Source organism: Triticum dicoccoides, chromosome 3A (assembly GCF_002162155.2).
Source record: "Triticum dicoccoides isolate Atlit2015 ecotype Zavitan chromosome 3A, WEW_v2.0, whole genome shotgun sequence".
NCBI lineage: Eukaryota > Viridiplantae > Streptophyta > Magnoliopsida > Poales > Poaceae > Triticum > Triticum dicoccoides.
This window is the reverse complement of record NC_041384.1, coordinates 560885496-560909106: the sequence shown is the minus strand read 5'-3', so window position 1 is coordinate 560909106 and position 23611 is coordinate 560885496. Positions and strand designations below refer to the sequence as shown.

General features: G+C 38.9%; 1 protein-coding gene and 2 long non-coding RNA genes across 3 annotated transcripts in view; 2 read left to right on the top strand and 1 right to left on the bottom strand.

Annotated features, from left to right (window-relative positions):
* Nucleotides 1-208: 208 nt before the first annotated feature.
* The window catches only part of LOC119272560 (cysteine-rich receptor-like protein kinase 4), a 58947-nt gene continuing 35544 nt past the window's right edge, over nucleotides 209-23611 (bottom strand). The window contains exon 6 of the mRNA XM_037554027.1: nucleotides 209-285. Within this exon, the coding sequence (XP_037409924.1) occupies nucleotides 209-285 (77 nt within the window). The remainder of the gene's footprint in view (nucleotides 286-23611) is intronic.
* On the top strand, nucleotides 5978-9047 carry LOC119269190. The gene is made up of 3 exons (XR_005133495.1): nucleotides 5978-6405; nucleotides 6847-6999; nucleotides 8968-9047. It is a non-coding gene; the product is annotated as an uncharacterized LOC119269190 (long non-coding RNA).
* LOC119269189 lies at nucleotides 18082-19028 on the top strand. The gene is made up of 4 exons (XR_005133494.1): nucleotides 18082-18156; nucleotides 18602-18726; nucleotides 18824-18894; nucleotides 18977-19028. It is a non-coding gene; the product is annotated as an uncharacterized LOC119269189 (long non-coding RNA).

Sequence of the window (23611 nt, the reverse complement as noted above, 5' to 3'; positions counted from 1 at the left end):
TTCCAACAATCGGTGCATTATTCGACAGGTTCATCAATAGTCAATTCCATATACTTCAAAGGTTCGTCATTTATGCTTTACAATAATTCCGAGTTTCCAACGCATCACATGTATGTGTACCGTTCACAGTCTGGCTTCTTCAATAATAAGTGAAGGCCCAACACAACGCTGCCATATCGTCCTCTGAAAAGTATTCCCGGCTCTCGCATTACCTAGGCTGGAGATCGGAGATGGTCACTTCATTGTCTGAACCGGGGGTAGGCAGGTGGCCGCTGGCCATAGCATCCCGGGTGCCCGGGTACAGGGCCAGCTCTGAGATTTCGGGGGCCCGGGGCAAGGCAACACAGAAGGGCCCTAAAGTCACATAAACATGCGCATTTTTTTCTACTATTTCAGCTGCAAATAAATTCTCAGTACCACTACAATTTATGGTGCCTTTTCTTTACTAGCAGAAAAATCGGGGTCATAAACATTGTCAATCGACACTTTCAGTAACATTTTTGTGCCTACTCAAATCTTTATCTTTCTATAATTTTCACAAGGTTTTTCTTCAACAACTAAAGCTAACTCAAAATTTCTAGTAGTATAAATACTCTTTTTTGAAGGGAATCAACAGAGTACTTGTATCTATTCTAAAAAAATGCCAATACCTCACGTGGGACTCAGGGGGTGTTTTTTTCATGGACTTTTTTGTGTAGGGACTAGAAAAAGTCCCTCTTAAAGACTTTTTTACCAAACGGGAGGGACTTTTTAGGGACTAAACTAGGCATTTAGGACTAAATGAAGAAGACTCTCAAGGAGAGTCTTTTTGGGACTTTTCCAACAATGCCCCTCCATGCACCCATTGGCCCGCCACCCCATGGTGTTGTTTGATTGTTATTTTTCTATATACTAGGGGCAACATGGTCATTTAATAACCTCTAAGAAGAGACTAGGGGATTTTTAGTCTCTGAAAACAAACAGGGAGGGACTTTTTAGTTGGGACTAGAAAAAGTCCTATGACTAGAGAACCAAACACCACCTCAATCATCTCACATGCATGATTATACTTCTCATTATCACATGAACACATTCTAGTCTCTAGATACTAGCAATACTAGTAGAGTGCCCGTGCGTTGCCACAGGCTCTTGAAATAGTTTACCAGAGTTACATATTGTTTGTATGTGTGGATTTTAACATGTAACACAAACTGAAGTCCATTATTGCAATATAACAAACTGAGTGATGTTACAACTTAACATCTATTACAAAAATATTAATATCTAGATGATGCACTTAAGAAATTCTTTCACAATATCAGGAAAGTTTCCTCTAGCTTCATTCCCATGATGATTTAGCAAGTATAATAAAAAATGCTTCCTCAATTCATACCCATCCTGCAGAAAAAATAAATGTAGTTAGTATGAAAATTTCACGCCGAAAGTATTAAAACATGTAACCCACAATACTCACCGCGCAAACGGCTTGACCAATTTTTTACCGTTCCACCAGAGCATAAAATGAAAAACAAAATAGCCAGACGCATTCCTGGAAAACTTTCAATTAATAATATAAATAATATAATGATAACAAAAGTAAATATTCTTGTTATGAATTCATTACCCGTCTATACTCGTTGGAACACCGGCCGGAAATAAACGATGCTATTTAGATATATCGGAATTCCACCCAGGCAGTTTTATTTCGAGTGCTTCTTTGAAATCCCTTGAAAAACTTTTTAATTTCAGTGAATGCCTCAAGTTTTTATCCTCTGACGATTGTGATGATTGAATAGGATCCATAATATATAGACGACGTGCCTCTTTGTCGATGACGTACAAAATGTATCGGCCGATAGATTCATAGGGAAGATAAATCTACAAGTGGATCTATTAGAAACAAAAACAAAGCATGATAACAATGGACAAAATATTTTATTTACCTTATTGCAAGATGAGATGTCGGTCTCCATCCTAGGCCAGCTATCAAATAATGTTGCCAACGTCTGGATAGTTTCCTTCTCACAAAACTTCTGACCTCGTGTTGACTCTAGCAGCATGGACTAAGTAAAAGAAGAAATATTGTTTCAACATGTTGATACTAATGGCACCTAGAATGAAGAGTTACGATAACTTACACAAAATCGTAGATCCATGTAGTGTATAGGAGGGTCTGTGAACAATACTCCCTTGTCACATGCCAGCATAAGCACGGCGGTGTTGAAGCAATCATTGTCCATGGGCTGCTCCATGTTAAGTATGCACTGAAGTTTCTTAAGACTTAAACTCATTGGATCGGGTGTGGAGCTCCGGACCCATACCTTCCTGTAATTTGGATGGTAAGAAGAACAATAATATACATCTGCACATTAAATATTGATACATGATACTTACTCCAAACACCCAGCATCATTGATCGACATGATGTAGTTGCAGAGGCCGACAAGTATTTCACGTTGGTCCGTGGAAATGATAGTGATTGGGGCAGGACGTTTGTCTTCGACCACGTCAGATGGATTATCCAGGATCTCAAGATCAGAATTAGCTAAAGTTTCTTCGTTGACAGGTTGATGGTACATGGGACAACCTTTTAGCTTATTAAGTTCTGAATCGAGCAAAATAATTGCTAATTTTTGTCAAAAATGTTTCATATCCTCCTACAAAAAAAATATGAAAACAATTTATAAAATATTTTGATAAAAAATTATGAGATAATGTATAAAACTGAAATACCTACGTGAACTGGTCTGACAGTCCATGTGATGTTCAGTATTCCATATAATTTAGCATAAACAATCCACATGATACACTATAATATTATAAAATAATGCTTTAGAATATCACACAAATGAATCTAAAAACAAACCATTGTAACAAGTGCTTACCCATCGGTTTGTATTGCGTCCTGAATTTGCTCTACAACAGTCCATTTTGTAACATTGAGATCAGGCCACTTATGACCTCTAATAAACTCCGGACTATGCTCTGCAAGTTTCAGCCATTTCTCAAGCCCTAGTAACTTATATATATATATATATATATATATATATATATATATATATATATATATATATATATATATAAGAAATGCTAGGGATGAAGTCAAACGAAATAAATGTTAAGATGAGAAAAGAAATAGATAGTTACCGTAGTAGCAAGGTCATGCGTTTGACATTCTCACCAAGTGAGTCCAATACTTGGATCTCTCGTTTTTTGGCATTGGCAACTGCTAGATACCAATGGTAGCCCGGCATGTTAATCGGAATAAATAACTGGTATAAATAAGATACAAGTCATAGTCACAATTAGATATAGTTATTAATAAATCATTAAACATATGAACTAAATAAAAACAATTCATAATTATATGCATGGATTACGAGACAAAAACTAACCATATATTGTTGTAGATAAGTATTAACATGACGCACGATGCGACGATATTTTGATGGGTCTATATCTCTTTCCCCGTCTTCTTTTATCTGGCCCGATACAAACGTGCTAATAATGTGTACCTTTTCACCCGCCTGTCTTGTAAATGCTCGTGAGCAAGCATGCAATATATGTAAGCATTTATCACCTGCAAACAATATATAGATTATATTTACAAATTATGATATTATATATAATCAATTAATTATAAAGTTTGTGTAATTGGTCTTACACCGTCATGTAAGAACATGTCATTTTTAATAAGGCATTCCAAATCGTCAGTTGCTAACAAGGCATCTCCAATGTCCACAAACTGGGTATTCTTAGGGGCAGAGTTGATTGATTCGATGACTGTAATATCTTTAGGGGTACAAACATAGTCTATGAAATTCATAAAAAAGTGAGCCAGCTTAGTAAACAATAAAAGCCAAATTAGTTGAATACAAAAGGCAATATCACAAAAAATTGTTGATAATAATATTAAAAAATACCTTGTGGGATAACATGTAAATTAGCATCCTTTTTTGGTTTATTATGAGATATAACCTCTTCGACATAATTATGTTATGAATTTCTGGCCCCTTGCAGCGACATTGCATCTGAACCCTCAATGGATTCTTTCCGTGCATCTCCAGAGTTCATATCCATGTATACTATATTCTGAAAAAACAAAAATATAAATAGACCATTCATTTTATCATATATAATATAGATACAGAATAAGGTTAGCTATATGCACCTCTTCTTGCGGTGTTTCATCGTTGCATCAGTGCGTATGTCGGAACCCATCAATTTATATCTATGCTGAAATATATTTAATATTTTTTACGGCATCATAAAACTATATATAATATACAATAGAACTGTATCTGAAACTAAAACAACTGTTTTATCTGATAATAAGAAAAGCATTTGGTTATATTAGAAAAATATGCTGCTTAAATCATTTTATAAACAGAACAATTCGGGGAAAACAACAAACTATAATGTTCATATAAGTTAGTAGGCGTCTGAAATTGCTTAAAATATTTTAAATTAAATGATAGGCTATGGAAAATTGACAAACAAAAACTAAAACAAACAACCCAACATTAACAAAGTTTATTTGTTTTTTATATGATTTTTTTGTGATACCCTTAATATATGTAACAAGCATAAAAATATTTATTTTTATGAACCATGTTTATGTATATATATACAATTTTTTTAATTACAAATCAATAATTACAATTGTTTTTGTTTAATATCATTTTGTGAGGTACAAAAATAATTACAAAAAAATCATCCCAACATTAATAACAAGTATACCATGATGAAATATATATGATGAAATATAAATGATATTTCCTACTGCATCATATTATTATATGTAATATATAATAAAAAATAAAAATGATTGTAACACAACTTATTTGTATGCAAAAAAGAAAACCTATTTGATATTATTAGAAATATATGTTGTTTAAATAAATGTCATACCCCATGTTTCTATAATAATGTTCAGAATTTTCAAAAAATGTTCATGATATTTGAAAAAGCTTTTTGCTTTTTACATAAATGTTCTTAATTTCCAGAATATGTTTGGATATTTCATAATATTTTATTCAAATTATGCAAGTGTTATTGCTTTAAAAAAACTGATATATATTTTCAAAAAATGTTAGGTATTTTCAAAATTTGTTCCTCAAATTCGAAAAATGTTTTTGCTTTTTAGAATTTTTTTATGGATTTACCAATAAATGTTCTGACTTTTCAAAAATTGTAATGGATTTTCAAAAATAGTTATTTTTTATTGAAATTAGTTCTCAAGTTTAATACAATGTTCATATTTTAAAAAATTGTTCATGTTTATGAAAATATTCTGGATTTTTTAAAAAGGTTATGATTTTCAAAGTTTGTTCTCAATATTCAAAAAAAGTTTGTGCTTGTAAAGAACTATTCACGCTTCCAAAATTGTTTGGGTTTTTTAAATGGTTCTCATTTTTGATTTTTTTAAGATTCAAAAACTGTTCGTGGTCCCAAATTTGTTCATATTTGTCAAAATTATTATTTGTTCAAATATGTTCGTGGTTATTATTTGTTTTCAAAAAGTAATATTGAAATTCAAAGTTTTTTCGATTAGATTTTCAAAAGAGAAATAAAGTGATGAAGCAGAAAAGAAAGAAAAATAAATGAAAAAGAAAAAAAACTTTGGGCCGGCCCAGTCGGGACGAACCCTTTACGCGGCCCACCTTCCCTGCCGCGCTTGGCTTTCCACCTCCCCACGCGACGGCCCACCTCCCCGCCTCTCCACCTACCCCGCCGCCTACCTTATCCAATCACTCGCTCCCCTCCCCTCCACTCGCTCCTCTCCCCTCCACTCACTCCCCCCTCGCGCCACTTTCCCATCTGCCGCCGCGTCGCCGCGTGCGTCCACGGGCTGGCGGCCGCGCGGCTCCGCCCGGCGATCGCCGCATCAGGCCCTCTCCTCTCATCTCCACTCAGTCGCCACCTATCGGCCTCTCACCTCCCCCCCGCCGCATCACCGCGCATGTTGCCGAGACCGCAACCACCAAGACTCCGCCCGGCGACAGCTGCGTCTCCGGCGAGCCATGTGCGGCTGAGGGGATGCACACATCGAGCTTCATCGCGCATGCGCGGGTGCTGGATCCGGTCGCGGTCCGTTCAGATCCGCGACGTTGCTGGTCTCCGGCGATTTCAAGGTCGATCTGAAGCGGGGTGCCTCGATCTGCAACGCCAGAAGCTACGGTACGCTGGTCCGAACCCTTTCCTCCTCTACTTCTTCCATATGTGGATTCCCTGGCCTGGTCTCCTCCTCGCCTTCTGTTTCGAGGCGGCTCCCCGACGGTCAAGACACGGCCACGGTGGTGCAGCCTGTCGTCTTCATCGCCGGCAAGAAGCACCACCACGACGTGCAGTCACGGTGGTGCAACATGTGGTCTACATCGTCTACCACTCCGCCGTCTTCCACAATCCCCCCACTTCCGCGGCAAGGTGAGACAAACGGCCCCTCCTCCCTCCCCCGTCCCCGCTAATGGGCTTCTCTGGTAAAAACAAACCAAACAACATGTGTTCCAGATTCCTTTTTGAGTTCACTCTTCCAGATTTTCTTCATCCATGTGATTCCATGTGTAACTGTCTGTCAATGATCAGTACTATATGGTCCGTGCCTATCTTTCCAATGAAAACGATATTCTATTTGGCACATTGAACTTTTCTCTTAATATTTGCATTTTCCAATAATTAAATGAAATGCAAAACACTTATCCTGAAATAGGATTGAGAGGCACTCCACTGGCAAACATCAACTGCTTTTGGGAAGATTTTCATTTGCTGAATTCAACCTGGCTTAGAGGACAGTGACTGAGTGTGCTGTACTTATTCTAGCATTTTATCGCCTCATTTCTCACATATTCTTGTTTATTGCTTTGACAGGCTGAGTCACTAATGAACATCGGAAACCCAATTCAGGCAGGGCAAGAGTTGCTAAGAAGAGGAACCCGAACTAAATGGGTTGTGATCAAAATGGGTTCCAAGGGATCGACCATGATCACTGAAAGTGCTGTTTCTTGTGCACCTTCTTTCAAGGTACTTGTTGTGCTGATAAAGGATCTTTGCGATCTCAGCAAAACTAATGAATGTTATTTTTCCTGAATTGTCACATTTTAAAGACGTCTACTTCTTGTTTGTTTGGAAAATCCTTGATCTGCTTGTTATTAATCCTTCAGAGTACAAAGGCGATCAATAGTTTTCAATAAATGTCAAGATATTAATCCTTTGTTATTTGCACTCTATAGTTATAAATATATTTTCTATGGCCCAACATGTTATTGGCAACATTTTGCTCTTTAAAGAACTGACTATAATAAGTACCTTCTTTCAATACAATAAACTCTAGATCTTGTATTGAATGCTTTTTACAGCCTTTTCAATGTAGTTTTGTAAATCTGAAAGCCATTTTTTTTGTAGGTTTGTTGCTTTTATATGCACGTTCAATGACTTTCATTAACATATTTTTGGTGGACGGAGAAAAGTTTATTTCTGTTGCTTGATGTTGAATATGGAGCATGATTGGCATTGGTTGTATGCTGCATATTGGTCTTGTCAATATTAAAGCGTAGAAGTGATGATAAAAAGTTTTATGGGAGAAGACATGGTAGTTAATTAGTGGAGAAGATGTGTGGTGGTGAAAAAGAAAGCCATAGGTACACAGTTATTTTGCTCGAATGTATGTTCAACTGATGTTGTTATTAAGGAGGCACATGTAGTGGGTGATGAAGAAGAGTAATTTAGCGATATATGTTATGCACAGTTAGTGTTAAACCACTATGATTTGTATGCCCTCTTGATGGCGCTGGCGGATCAGCACAAAAAGGGAGAGGGGATCAGGGAGTAGAGAGGAGCGGTTGGCGGGGGACTCCTCCTTGGCTGTCTGTCGGGAAGTAGGGTGTGAAGGAGAGAGGTCATCATGCCAAATGTGAGATGGGCGTCATCCGGTTTTAAAGGAGATGGCTCCAGCAAAAAATGTCCTGCTACAGGGGAAAATTGAGCGAATGGGAGGCTCTCACAGGAAAAGGGAAGGGTGTGTCGTAGGGTGGGGTTTTTGCGGGACCGCGTGTTGAAGATAACATGGCTGATAGTCTGGACAATCGCATTTCTCTCCCACATATGGGATGGATTTGGGGGCGGTTGTTTGTTATCCAAATACACCTAGACATATGAGAAAGAAATGAGCTTTGACCTTAGAGACAACATTAATCATTTGTTTGAAATTGAAGATATTTCAGAAATTTTGAAATGTTGAACATAGTGACGCGAGAGGTTTTCAGGGTTTGAAGGAGGCGGGCAATGTCGTGGCAGGGAGAGAAGGGGGCTGGCGATGCCGTGGATGAGGGGGGAGATGGTGGAGAGAGGAGCGGGTGGGCTTCACTACGGCATGGAGGGGAGGTTGCTGGGAGAGATGGCGTCGACGACACTGTGGCGGGGAGATGAGATGCGACGACACCCGGTGATTGGCTGGCTATGTGGGAAGAGTAGGAGGCGGCTATGCGGTGAGTGAGTAGAGGCTGCTTTTTTCCATAAGAAAAGAAGAAAGCAACAACTTCTATGAAGTGACATCAATGTGACATGGTCTAGCAGTCATTTTTAGGAAAACACCAACCAAATTATCTATAGGTAGCCTACAATTTAAAGCTCACTAAAATTAGGATGTGACTTACATTGTACCAGGGAAATGAAGTTAAAAACAACTTCCTCACATTGTACATAAATATCTTAAACACACCAAGTGAAGTGAAGTGGATGACTGCTCTATGTGTACATTACAAGTGAAGTGGATTTCAATTACTTTTACGTGCTATCATTTCTATGCATGAAATTTTTTGACATGCATTATATTTATATATGCAACTGATAAAAATATATTCATGGCCCGTAGCAACGCACGGGCAAAATATATTCATGGCCCGTAGCAATGCACATGGCCTGCTATTGACCGTAGATTTTATTTATTGTCATTGCAAAACAAACTGATGGAGGATATTGCCTTCTTTTCAGCATGAAGGGCCATTTTTTGAGTCGCTTGGTGACCATGAGATGCTGGCCTCCTAATTGTTCCCCATACCCTTTTACAGAAGATAAAGATCCAGAATTTTGGAGGTATGCTTTTTTTTAAAGTACTATTAAGGACAAATTTAATGTATTAATTCTATATAGTGGTGGAAGTTGGATGAGGGGCCCATTGTGAATAATTTGAAAAGTGTTTGTTTATTTGTTTGTTATCTGCCATGTTCATAATTGCATGCATGCTTGTATTGCCATAAAATGTGCTTCAAAAAATCATGTGTTCAGATTTGCATGCATAATGTTGTAGGTGAACATACAGATAATGCAAGATAAAACATACTTTCGATAGTATACCTCAACCAAACATGATCCTAATATAACAACTTTTACACTTTAAGATAAGCTAAAGATCCTGAATCGTTCATACCTAGAGGAACTCACCTCCTTGATGCTGCTTGCTTACACAAGGTTCTCCTTGTGAAATTTTCCTCCAGGTCTGGCTGTTGTGATGGCCGAAGGGAGAGCAAGGAGGGGGAGGAGGAATGGCAGAGGAGGTGAACATATATGGTTAGGCCATGCGAAGGATAACTGGGTAGCATATCATGGCTTAATCTAGTTCTATCATATATACCTGTACAGTGCAGATCTATTTCGTTCTTCAATCTAATGGTTACCTGTTAATAAATTAGAAAATATGTAAAAAATCAGAACTTACTAAAGAATTAAATTATTGTATTATTTAAATAAATAACTTTTAATTGCTTGCATGCCAAGTTTAGCTACCGCAAAAAGAAATTCACGGCATGCGCACTAATCTTTTTCCTGCTTAGCTATTTTTGTAATATTACTTAATTTCATATTTTGGTAGTAATGTATAGTCTCAATATACTTTGTGCAGTTGTAATATATGAGAGATCACACAAGTTAGATGAATGATCTCAATTCCATATTTTCCATGATTTCCCAATGCCAGAGGTAACAAATACTAATACTGGATGCATGAAAACAACTTGCCATACAGGTTATTAGTGAACCAACACTAACACATATTTTTTTAGGAAGTAACCAATATATAACTGATGGTGGCAGTACAATACATATATACTGGATAAGTCCGGGCAATGTGTAAAACTGAGAAAGAACGAGAGTTCTAGGTATGCTGTTGTTATTGCTCATCACATTCCATATTGCTCATCAAATACAAATCTGCAATGTTCAGTATTCCTTTTTCACGAGCTCTTAACTATTCTACTCAATCATATATTTTTTAGCACAAATATGAACTGCTATGAGGTGTGCTCAGTTTGATACTTCTTAGCACAGTGGTTGTCACTGGATGTTTGGTTGTTTATTTGTAGATGGAACTATTGTGGGATCTGGATCATGTTTTTTAGTTTTTGAGCTAAGTCACTACTACTTTAATTAAGGTAGTTATGGATAATTAGTTCACACATAGTAAATTGATATGTTCCAGTGTTTACCAGACATGGCATGGTTTGCCAGTTCGTCACCAAGTCCCCAACGCTATCACCGGCCGGACCTATGACGGTGCTAAGATGAGTCTTCCTCTCTAAAAGCTTCTGTTAACTCTATAATGGATCTATTCTTCTAACCAACAAGTAATTTAAGTAGCAAGTTCGTTTCTCGATGGTTAGTGTATCATTGTCTGCCAACACTGACACTAATTGACAGCCAACCATGACCATCAATTTAATTTAATTTTTTAGTTTCCAACTATTTTTCCAGCTAAGGCTCAATATATATGAAGCTATGAAACTTACCTACGACCATGACTTGACTCTTGGTTGTGAATTATAAATGGAGAACATGCAGCCAATCTTTTTGAATGAATTTGCTCATGATTTGTCTGGTTATTGTTCACTATGGGTGCATGTGTATTCTTGGGTTTGAGCCTTAGGCATGCAACAATGAGATCTATTTGTATTGTTTTGTTAACTACTTAATCCGAAATCATTCATCAATTTTGATCCTAAATCTTATCACAATACTTTTGATACAACACAAATTATTTCAACTTGCCATGTGGAAAATCAAGTAAGAGCATATCCATGTGTATGTTTCCTACGAATGGTACGGGATTTGCAAACTTAAAAGGTATTAGATGTTTGACAAATATTTTTAACCAAAATTGTTTGAATTATTTGTTCTAATATGGCTGTTTGACTGATTGCAATGTTGTTTGTTCGTAGTTTTTTTCAACTGTGTAAGCATAGATTTACATTTTGTACACCCGGTGCAACGCATAGGGCTTTTATTACATGAAAGGACTTATTATTATGACTGTCATAATATTAAGATTTTCATAAGTGTTTGTTTATTTGTTTGTTCTCTGCCATGTTAAGAATTGCATGCATGCTTTTATTGCTATAAAATGTGCTTTAGAAAATCACGTGTTCAGAAGTGCATGCATAATTTTGTAGGCGAACATACAGAAAATGCAAGATAAAACATACTTTTGATAGTATACCTCAACCAAACATGATCCTAATATAACAACTATTACACTTTTAGAGAAGATAAAGATCCATAATTGTTCGTACCTAGAGGAACTCGCCTTCTAGATGGTCCTTGCTTACACAAGGTACTCCTTGAGAAATTGTCCTCCAGGTCTGTTGTTGTGATGGCCGAAGGAAGAGCAAGGAGGGGGAGGAGGGATGGCAGACAAGGTTAACATATATAGGTAGGACATGCGGAGAATAACTGGGTAGCAGATCATGGCTGAATATAGTTCTACCATATATAACATTGTTTTCTACCATATATACCATTGTTGATGGTGCATATCTATTTCCTTTTTCCACCAAATGCACACCTGTTAATAAATAAGGAAAGATGTAAAAAATCATAACTTACTAAAGAATTAAATTATTGTATTAATTAAATAAAAGATTTTCATTGCTTGCATGCCAAGTTTAGCTACAGCAAAAATAAATTCACGGCATGCACACTAATCGTTTTCCTGCTTAACTATTTTTGTATGATTTAACAGTTTGTACTAATACTTCATTCCATAATTTGGTATTAATGTACAGTCTCAATATACTTTTTGCAGTTGTAATATCTGAGAGACCACACAAGTTCGATGAATGCTTTCAATTCCAGTTTCTCCATGGTTTCCCAATGCCAAAGGTAACCAATACTAATTCTTTTTTTTTTGAGGGGAAAAACCCGCCGCTGCTTTTATTTCTTAAACAAAGTTTGGAATGTCATTTGAAATTACATCTAAGATAAAATCTGGAGGAGATTCAAGCCAAAGCTCACTTCTCCCTTCACCTACACCTACTCTCGCTAGCTTGTGCGCGGCCACATTGGTAGACCTCCTTACCCATGAAACTCTGAACTCCTCCACTGAATCGAGCATCACCTTGATATCCTGTATCCATGGCGCTACTACAGACAAGTTCTTTTCCTTTTGTTTTAACATCTGTACGACTCCTAGGTTGTCCAGCTCCAAATGAACCTTCTGCACGTTCCTCTCAAGTGCAAACTGAACCGCTTGCCTGCATGCGAGGATCTCTGCAGCTTCCGGGTCAGCTACATGTTGAAAATGTTGGCAGAATCCTCCCGTAAAAGCTCCCACATGGTCTCTAATGACAGCCCCGCCTCCAGCGCTATTGCCATGTTTCGAAGTGGCACCATCTGAGTTGATCTTGAGCCAACCTTCATCAGGAGGTTTCCATCTCTCAGTTATTTTGGGAACTGAAACACGCACCTTGGGAGCATGAACTGATCGCCATTCGCACATATGCTCCCACACAGATTCCATTATTTCATGCGGAGATGCTATCTTCTTACAGCCTCTTGCTGCGTTGCGAGCCAACCATAAGCCGTATACCGATTGAATCATCGCCTCCTTCTCCCCATCGGTAGCCCCGGCGAACCATCCCAGCAACCAGCTCGCCAATGCACTCTGAGAGTCGATTTGACACGGTGGGATCGCCATCATAACTCCCTTTTCTGACTGCATCGTTTGCCAGAACAGCGATGAATGCTGACATGCCCAGAATCGATGGTAAACCGTCTCTTCCCGTCCACATGCAACACAAAAAATGCCAGGCTTAATCCGACGATGGTGAAGTTCCGCCCCAACTGCTACACCATTTTTAATAACTCTCCACATGTGTATCTTGGCCTTTGCTGGTGCGTTTGTAGCCCACAGCCCCAAGAATCCCTTATGACCTTGAACAGAGTTCGAAGAGCCCGACTGTCCGGTCCTCGTGCTGTTCAGCGCCATTCGAAGATGATATGCAGACTTGACAGTAAACACTCCACTTTTTGTAAAGTTCCATGCTAGGAAATCATCCACTCCCAGGCCACCAACTGCAATTTGTTTGATGTCATTTGTATCCGTTGGTGAGAACATGTCGTGTATCTTTTGAGCATCCCACATCACACCATCTTGTTGAAGCAAGTCTGCCACCTTAGTGATCCCATGTACATAGTTCTGCCCTAGTGGTTTCAGACTCCCTTTTCTAGGAATCCAATTATCATGGTGTATGTTGACTTTGGCCCCATCCCCTATCCTCCATACGAGCCCCTCCCGGAGCAGGTTCCTACCATGGATGATGCTTCTGAAGGTAAAAGAACCCCCCGATGGACACGTGGCCGTCAAAATCGAGTGTTCAGGGAAATATCTCGCTTTTAGCACTCGTGCACAGAGAGAAGATGGGACCTGCAAAATACACCAAGCCTGATTTGCTAAGAGCGCTTGGTTAAAAGCTTCCGGATCATGAAATCCCATTCAACCACTCCTTTTTGACGCACACATCTTTTCCCAGGCGATCCAGTGTACCTTCCTTTCACCATTCATTGCCCCCCACCAAAATTTCGAAGAGATTGATGTCAGTTTCCGGCACATTTTCTTTGTGAGGTGAAAGCAACTCATTGTGAAAGTCGGTACAACTTGGAGACCCGATTTGATAAGCACTTCCCTTGCAGCCTTGGAGAGTCCTTGCCCCTTCCAGCCGCCTACTTTTCCTTTCGAGCTCTCTGTTACATACTTGAAAGTGCCCTCTTTGGACTTTCCAACCAGTGTTGGGAGTCCTAGATATCTCTCAATACGTGAAAGTAACCAATACTAATTCTGGATGCATGAAATCAACTTTTTATTTTAGCGCTGATGTTGATCAGTAGGCATTGACGTGATATTTACATATAGTTATTTTTGCCAAATATAATTCATGACTTTATGGATCTTTTGACATATCGTGTATGGACTTTACTATTTAGGGCTGCCCGTGTGTTAATGTGGGAGTTGTAGGATTTATACAAGTATAGTAAGCTATAAATCTGCTACGTACTATACATGGAATAAAACTTACATTCACTGCTATGATTCAACATTTGGTGTGAGCCTAGGACCACATACAACAACTGAATATTGCAGCAAGTTGAGAACTACCTAGAAAGCTAGAAATATTTGCAACAAAAAGGCACCAAATCTCTATCTTCTGCCACATAGAGATCCCCAAGACCACCTGAACTTTCAATCAAATGGATGATTAATCACTACACATCAACATTAGATCCAACATATATACTGTACAAACCAAACTGTGACTTGAGAGGGAGATAAACAGATCGAGTTTAATCATGGTCCCACATATTCCAAGTTTTCCTTGCTACTGTTATTTCGATCTGTGCACACAAATAGTCAGGAATTAACTGTTATAGACAGAGGAATTAGCAGGGAGGAAGACATAGAGGAATAGTACAGGCTGCACAGTATATTCTCTGAACCACAAGAGAGAGCACAACCAGCTTCCTCTTCCCAGCGCCAAAGCCGCCAACCCCTCTGCATCCTCCATGAGCAGAGCAGAGCAAAGCCGGCACCACGACAACACGCCTGCTTCACGCCCTTACAGGAAACCCCTCTCCATGCTCGGGCGCAGTCGTGTCCCTGCACACCAAGGCACCAACCGCGTACAGCAGGCCGGCCGCGCGCTCCTGCCATCTGCTCTCTGACCGCGCCGCCGACAGAACGAAGCCTGCCAGAGGCAATGGCTGAATTTATCTTCACCTGCACCATTAAGCGTGGCTAACACCTACTCTCGACTCGGATGCCGATTCCACTACCTCGGCTTCTTGCTCGTTCTCTTCTTCCTTACAGTATTCCTGCACATCTCAAATTCCTAGCGTGGCAGAGGTCAGGGCAAAGGGCTAGGGAGAGGCGCATGGTACCGGCAAGCGAGTGGAATAGGATAATGGAGGAAGAAGGATAACTCCTGATGTGCCACCCCCGCCCCATCAACGACCGCTCGTCGACGTCCAAGACACTCATGATCCATATCTAACCCACGTCCGCCTCCACATCCTTCTTCGGTTTGCCGTAGGCGACCTGAGCGGTGGGGGCGAGAGTTAGTTATGGTTGGAAGCGCTGGAAACCAGTGGGGGTTTTGAGGGAAAGAGCAGCGAGAGGGAGAGGGGCACGGGGATCTCGGGAAGATCCGCAAGGGGAGTGATCCTCGGCAGAATTTTTCGTGAATGGAGCGTGGCACGGCAGGGGAATATTCATCCGCTCGGCAGAGTATAGACCGTCAATTAATTGCTACATGCAATCCTAACCTCTGTTTTAGGCCGTTAGATATCATTAAGTGGGATAATCTGATGGCACCAATTAATCTTGGTACACATAATGGGGTGGTTATAGAAAAGAAAATGTTCATTTGGTTAATAGTAGTATAGATATTAACTTACTAATGTGTCGACCCATTGTTTTTTTAATATTATTTGAATGTTCTACATGATGATAGCGTTTCTAAAACTGAACGGTAGAGGAAGTGATAGGGGGTTTTGAGCTGGATGCGGGAATTGATAGATGTGACGATTTCCGCTTTGTACCTCTTCGAGGAAAATGACAGTAGGTGCAGAAACAGTTGGAGGCACAATGCTGCCGCCGAAGGATGTAAATATCCTGTGCACACACATGCATTTGCCTAGTTTAGGAAAAACATTAAACCCTAGCGACTCATCTCATCTAGCATCAAACCCTATTATCCATGTACAGCTTCCCAAATGGGGCTAACGGCTCATTCATGGCAAACAACCGAATGATTTGTTCATGACGTTGCAACAAAATCAATTAATAATCCAACAATATGGTAATAAAACCAAACTTCAATAATACCAAAACACCATAAAGTTTGAATAGTTTGATAATACCAAAACATCCTAAATTTTTTGAACATACGTCTATAGAAGACCCCATAAAGTTATTATCTAAGTATTCATATCAAAAAAAATTATCAAATCGATCCATAAAAAATCTGAAGTATAGGAAAATATTATTGGCATATCTGCATGCATCAGTCCATCTTCAGTTGCTTAAAACCCTCAGGGCCGCTCTAATCTCTGGCGGGATGTTTGCAGCAGCTTATTGTCTTTGAACATTAACATTTGGACCGTAACTTGGTGTCTAAGCTGTATTGGATCCTAGGAAAGGTGCAAAAACTCAATCATTTAATAAACTGGTTGGATAATAATTAGCACACATCAACTCATAATTTATGTACTTACGGTAGTGTTCATCCAGCCCATGCTACGCAAACGACCAATCTGGTGGGCCATCTCCTGTAGCACAAAGAAGCCGGAGTGTTTGCTACGTCAAATAAATATTAAACATTATAACGGTCTGCATCTTATGTATGCGATCAATTTAGTAGATTACCGACGAGCAGCACAGGACATGGTATCTTGTTCCCAATCCATGATTTGGGTATTCCAACCAGCGATCCTAGTCTGCAACACAGTGTTGAATTCTTCCTTCAGCAGTGTGATTTCCTTCCTCATTAATATGTTATAAGTGCTATCTTCAGGATCAAACGTGTTGAAGGATGGATCCATCACGACAACCCTCCTCCTCAGCCGGTTGACTACAAGTAACCCGTACGATGAATCCGAAAGTTTCAACGGGAGTAGATACTGTGGCAGGTCAACACATGTCAATTGCTATTATAATAAGTAAAACTAACTTTAAGAATGAGCGTCTCTTACAATTATAGAGTTGAACACATCATATTTAGGAAGAGGCTGGACCACAACATAGTTAATCAGCATCGTGATGCGCTCTCCTTGAGTCATCCAGGAGTACCTCAGGCCTGTGACTAAGCATGAAACTGCAAGTCGAAATAATGTTTGCTACCAACCCAGTTGGTGCCTGCGGTCCTCTCTACTTCAGCGCTCGCAAGCTTACGTACAACAAGGTTGAAGCATTCAGGATGAAGTTTTTTATGAAAAAAAGGGTGTCCTGGATCATTCGGAGGCTGATGTCGATCTGGTACGGCCGGGAGCTTCTTATCCATATTGAGCTGGAAAAAAAATGCCCAAGAACATTTAGGAAAAGACCTCAATGGTCATCTTCTAGTTTAACTTTGTCTATACTAACCTATAAACAGAATTCATGTTTAGATTGCATGACATTGCACGATGCCATTATGTCCTCACCTAGATGTATCTACACGTATCAAATCTAGAACCTGAATTCATGGGCTTTGCATGACATTGTTCATGTAGCGTCGGATTCAACTAAAAAACGTATACATGTACCTATGAATATTTTAGGATTGCCCATCTAGCTATCTTGCCTTGCTGTGTAAAAGAGTGTTCCAACATGATTTGTATATAGCAAAAGAATGTATAATAAGACAACTTACTTTAATATATCTTGGTCTCGAATGCCCATGATAAAGTGAAAAATGTATTCGAGTGCATCTTCCACGGCATGCATTGGTGGGGGCAAAAGATCCATGGGCGCAGGCACATCCTCCTGGGCCGCAGGCGCACCCTCTTGGGGTGCGTGCGCAGCATTCCCAATGATCACCTCCATGGGATAGAAAATTAGTTCTCGATCGGAAATTGCAGATGGGATATATGTGAACTTGGGTGGGTGGTTAAATAGTAGGCAGATGGAGTTTATCATTTTGTTACCATGACATCTAATACATTGGAGAGTTGATATTGCCTTCCAAATGATCAACATCGTTTAATTAAAGCAGTTATTCATTTCCATGTATAAAATATTTTTACTTGTGGACGGATCTGATCTTTCTCCCAGTATCAGATAATATATTCCCGATTCCATTATTTCAGCCCACTTGTTTTGTGAATACAACACAAAAGGAAATATAAGAAACTTCCTTTTCCTCCTCCCCGTGGTCGTCGGTATGTACAAGCACTATATTTTTATTAGGGTAATCATATCTCTAGATTTAATACAATCTTATTTTTCTATCCCAGAAAAATGAAATATCTAATTTATTAACTCATATTAATATATACACCGAAGGATTGCAACGGAGTACGTATGCTAATAAATCAGAGAAGATGTAGAAGATCCAAACATGCTTAAAACAATTTTGTTTGTTTACTATTTCTTTAAGTTACTAAATAGTTTTTATGAGGTATAAAATTTTCGCATATAAAAATGCAATATATACAATCCGTTCTTTGTCTATTAAAATATTTAAGTTGTAACGGTGAAATTATAATGAATTATTTGTTCACTTATTTTCTCACTGAAAAATAATGCTTTGGCCTTTTATGTCACTTGTTTGGTTGACTGTATATGAACTCATTGTAGTTATCTTTTGATGTTTTGATTTGGCAGATTTTATTATGAAGCTAAGCTTCTAGACACACATCTGTTCTGGTAGTTATTTGTATGAGTTGACATTCAACATTAGTATCAAGGACATTCGACATGAAGCTATTATAATACATCCCGTTCGACTGGTATGACATATTTTCTGCTTTCTTGAACTCGTCGTGCTCATGGTAACATGGGATTTCCTTGATACTAATGTATCATATTACATATGCCTATTTTCAGTGTAAATGTGTTCATTTATCAACCAAACCTTGGTGAATGTACAATCAGGGGGAGCCTTGATGCCTTCTCATGTAAGAGTAAGACCCACAACATTTTGATAACTTGAGTCCATTACATCATGATAATAGGGTCAAGCTCCACTTTAATTTGCAGGTAAAGCATGCAAGAAATGATTGTTGACTTTCAATAAGCTTTGAATATGAGGTACATACTTTCCATCAGCCATAGATTTACAACAAGTGCTTTTTCTTTTAGCGCTGATGTTGATAAGTAGGAATTGACGTGTTAGTTATATATAGTTCGTATTGCCAATTATGTAGTTCATGACTTTACTGTTATAATTGACGTGATATTTCGAGTTCTAGGGTGCGTCACAAAACAAATGTTTAATATATCCAAAACAAAAAAAGTATTTAAACCTATATAGTTCAAGCTCCCCTCATTTTGGACGCTGGCTTAAACCAACCTATGACCTCTTCGCACTTCCAATTCGATGCTTCCTGGCTTCTAGTGGAGGGATTCATCAATATTCTTGCCACCAAGATTTCTAGCCTTCTTTACCCTTCACATCGATCCTTTCGGCCCATGGACGACTGGCACAAATGCTTGTATGAGCTTCGTAAGTTTCTTAGGGGCTGGTCTCTTAACAGAGCAGCGGAGACCCGCAGGGAGAAAAATTCTTTAGAGGCCTAGATCGCGGGCTTGGACCTTTTAGCAGATGCGATAGGCCTCTCGGAGCATGATTGGTCAGTCCGATACAACCTTGAAGCCGCTCTGGTGCAGCTGCATCAGCAGGCAGAGATCTATTGGCGTCAGCGTGGTACCCTCAATTGGACTCTTAAAGGGGACTTCCCAATGACCTACTTCTTTGCCATTGCCAATGGTAGAAGAAGAAGATGTTTTAGATAGCCTCATCATTAATGGAGTTAGGACTTCGGATCAATCCCTCATCATATCCCATGTTGTGGAATTCTTCTCTTCTCTTTTGGGGGCTAAGCAGGAGGGTGGTCTCTCTATCTCTCCCTCTCTATGGGTCAATTGTAACATGATCTCAAACACCGAGAATGAGGCCTTAATGATTCCTTTGTTTGATGAAGATCTGGGAGGTCATTAACTCTGCCAACCCGAAGGTAGCCTTTGGCCCTGATGGGTATTCTATTCCCTTCTTCAAGAAGTTTTGGCCTTAGCTGCATCGGCTGGTGTGTCAAATCATTCAAGGTTTCTGTGTGGGGACAATTGACATTTCTCGCCTTAACTATGTTGTCATTACTCTTATTCCTAAAGTGAAAGGAGCTGAGCGTCATGATTTACACAAGTGCTTTTCTTTTAGCGCTGATGTTGATAAGTAGGCATTGACGTGTTAGTTATATATAGTTCATATAGCCAATTATGTAGTTCATGACTTTACTGTTACAATTGACGTGATATTTCGAGTTCTAGGGTGCGTCGCAAAACAAATGTTTAATATATCCAAAACAAAAAACAGTATTTAAACCTATGTATACCATCCAATGCATTTTATAGTTATCCGTATTGCCAAATAGATAATTCTCAATTCGATCCCTAACAAAGATGTAGTAGCCATTTATTTGCGACATACGAAAATGCAATAGACCATATTCAGTCGTTTAAAACCCTCAATGCCCCTTTAATTTCATCTGGTATGTTTCCAGCTGCTTCATTGTTTTTTATCGTCAGCATCTGGACCAGCAGGTTCTTTCTGAGCTGTATTGAATCCTAAAGAAGATGGAAAAATAGTAATTTATAAATTGCTGGAAAATAAATCGCATGATAAACCTTGTTATTGTGTACTTACGTGAGTGATCTGCCTACTAGAATCAGTAGTACCATTCTAGTGGGCCATCTCCTGTAGGATAAGGAAAGCAGAGTCTTTGCTGTTACAAAAAAGTAACTATATTAAAACTATAACGGTCTGCTTATAACGCGTGTGATCGATTTACTATATTACCGCCTGCCGTTTGAAGCGATGCCATGCGTTGACCAGTCCATGAGATTGGTATTCCAACCAGGGATCCTCATTTGCAACACATTGTTGAACTCTTGTTTCAACATTGTGATTTCCTTCCTCGTTTCAGTGTTATGAAAGTTGTATGGTCCACCATAGACGTCGATTGATGTATCAATTGGGAGAACCCTCCTAGTTTCCATGCCGACTACAAGTAGTCTGTACGAAGAATCCACAGAAACAAATGGTAGTAGATACTGTCGTAAATAGACACATGTTAGTACAAAATAGAATAAGCAAGTTAAATTATAAGAATGAGTCTCTTACAATGTTAGAGTTGAACACATCATATTTAAGAAACGGCCGAACAATGGCATTGTCAATCAGCACTGCAGTGCGTGTTTCTTACTCCATCGAAGAGTGTCTGAGGGCCCGTGCCAGAGAATGAAACTGCAAGTCGAAAAAATGTTTGTTTCCAAGCATTCTTGTACCTGCAGTGCTCTCTACTTCAGCGCTCGCAAGCTTATGGACTGCAAGATTGAAGCACTCAGGATGAATTATTCCAAAAAGGCTAATTGTTTCCTGGAGCATCCGTAGGCTTATTTCAATCTGATATGGTTGTTCGCTTCTAATCCAGATTGTGCTGACCAAAAAATGCAGACCAGTCTTTACCAAATAACATCCATCCATATCTGTATCACATTTAGACTAACTCTTTTGTATAATATAAAGCAGTAAAAAAGTTACTTAATTTAAAACACGCTAGCTCTTTTGTGATAACCTGGTTGCTATTTTGTCTTTAATAATGTTATAGGTGTATAAAAATAACATGGGCACATGTACCATAGGTAAAAAGGTGTGGTACAGGGGCACACATAAAATATTTAACAACGGTGTAACAGTGCAAAAATATATACACTAAAATATATAACACCTAGACAACCAAACATAATATAGCGAACTATCATGGTTAATTATGTCTAGCCTGCTGTGTTGCCCAACGGATATCTAGCCTGCTGTGTACGAGAGTAATATGAAGAGCAATACAACTTACTTTAGTACCTCATCGTCCTAGACAACAGTGATAAATTGAAAATTGTATTCAACGGCATCTTCTAGGGCATTCACGTTGCCCGCAGCCTCCTGAGGGGCGGGCAAAGCCTCTTGTGGTGCGAGCTGAACATCCACTGGCTCGTGCACAGCCTCCATTGATGAGAGTCGTGAGTGATCGAAAATTGGTGAAGACTGGGGTGGGTGTTGAAACAGGAGCTCGTCAGAGGTTATATGAAGGGACCAGATCCTGTTTGGCAGCTGCATCATATAGACTTAAGTGCCTTCCAAATAATACGACAACTTCCATTGTTGAAAGCCAAATAATAAGCAAACTTTTCATTACGCTTGATTTTCAGCATCGGATGCATTAAGTCTCACAACACATGGTACCTAAGGCAGATGGAAGGTGCCCCATATCATTCCATCCGTGCATGTCTATATTATTCATTTCCTAGTAGAAATTATTTTCAGCTGCGGACGAATCATATCTTTCTACGATAAGTGGAAGGTGTCCCATATATTTCTGAAACAAAACATATAAAGAAACCGGCCTTCTATTACCAAACAAACTTTCTATATAATTTATGTGTATTTAATTTGTTCAACGTGTACTATAACATTTTGTCTACATTTATTTGCAAACTGTTCAACGTGTGTTAAAAATCATCGTGCATAAAAAAAGTCTATAAATATGTTAAGACATGGCAAACGTGTTTATAGAAATGTTAGAATAATTTTACACATTATTTTTTGTAATACATGTAGATTAGTTTTATATTTTTCTTACTATCTTTTGAGTGCATGACGTACGTTTTTCAAAAATACTTCTAAAATTTCCTAATACACGAGAAATTCTGAAATATATGTTGAACGGTGTCTTCTTCAAATGCATGAACACTTCATTCAAATTTGTGCCAGCTGTAATATTTTCTTACATTTCCTTGTTCAAACAGGAAAGAGAACATCAAAAAATGAACATGAATTAGGGAAATAATTGAAAATAAACCTATTGAGATCAGCTTAAAACGATTTCTTGCATTTAATGTGTAATACCTATTGAGATGCATATGCCTATTTTTCGTCCTTTGAATCAGTCATTAGTGCCTCCTTTATTTTATTGTTATTTAACGTCATAGGTAGGTATATATGGCTATTATGTTTAGAGAAAGTTCATCCATACAACACAAATGTTTTCTTCCTACCCCCCCCCCCTCAAATTTGAAAATGTTGGCAACGTATACTGTTTGTCGAAAAATGCTGGCACCATCTTGTACTTTATATAGTCAATAAGAAAACACTTTGGCGGGGGCTTATGTTGGTTACTCTAATCAGGAACACATACAATATAATCAGATGGTTATTAGAGACATCATGAGCATGACAGAGAAATGTGGATCATGTGCGAACTTGAAGATCAAAGGCAATTGAAGGTACGTGCATTATATCCGGCATGTTTTTAATTTGGCTATTCCATAGATTGCATGTGAGGATGGCCGCCAAAGTAAACCTCGTATCGTATAGCAGTGCGTGTATGGATGGAGTTACACGATACGAGTTAGTATATGATGTGAGGCATGACTGTAAACCTCACTTGCCCGGCTGAACCTGCCATGGTCCATTACAAAATGCCTCCGGTTCACCTGGAGCAACAAACCTGCTCCTGACCGCACGAGTATTATAGTACAAAATATACATAGAAGTCAAAATTAATAGATAGAACCAAAACAAGCAGACAACGTTGAAGCGAATAGGAAGCTAGAGGGATCCAT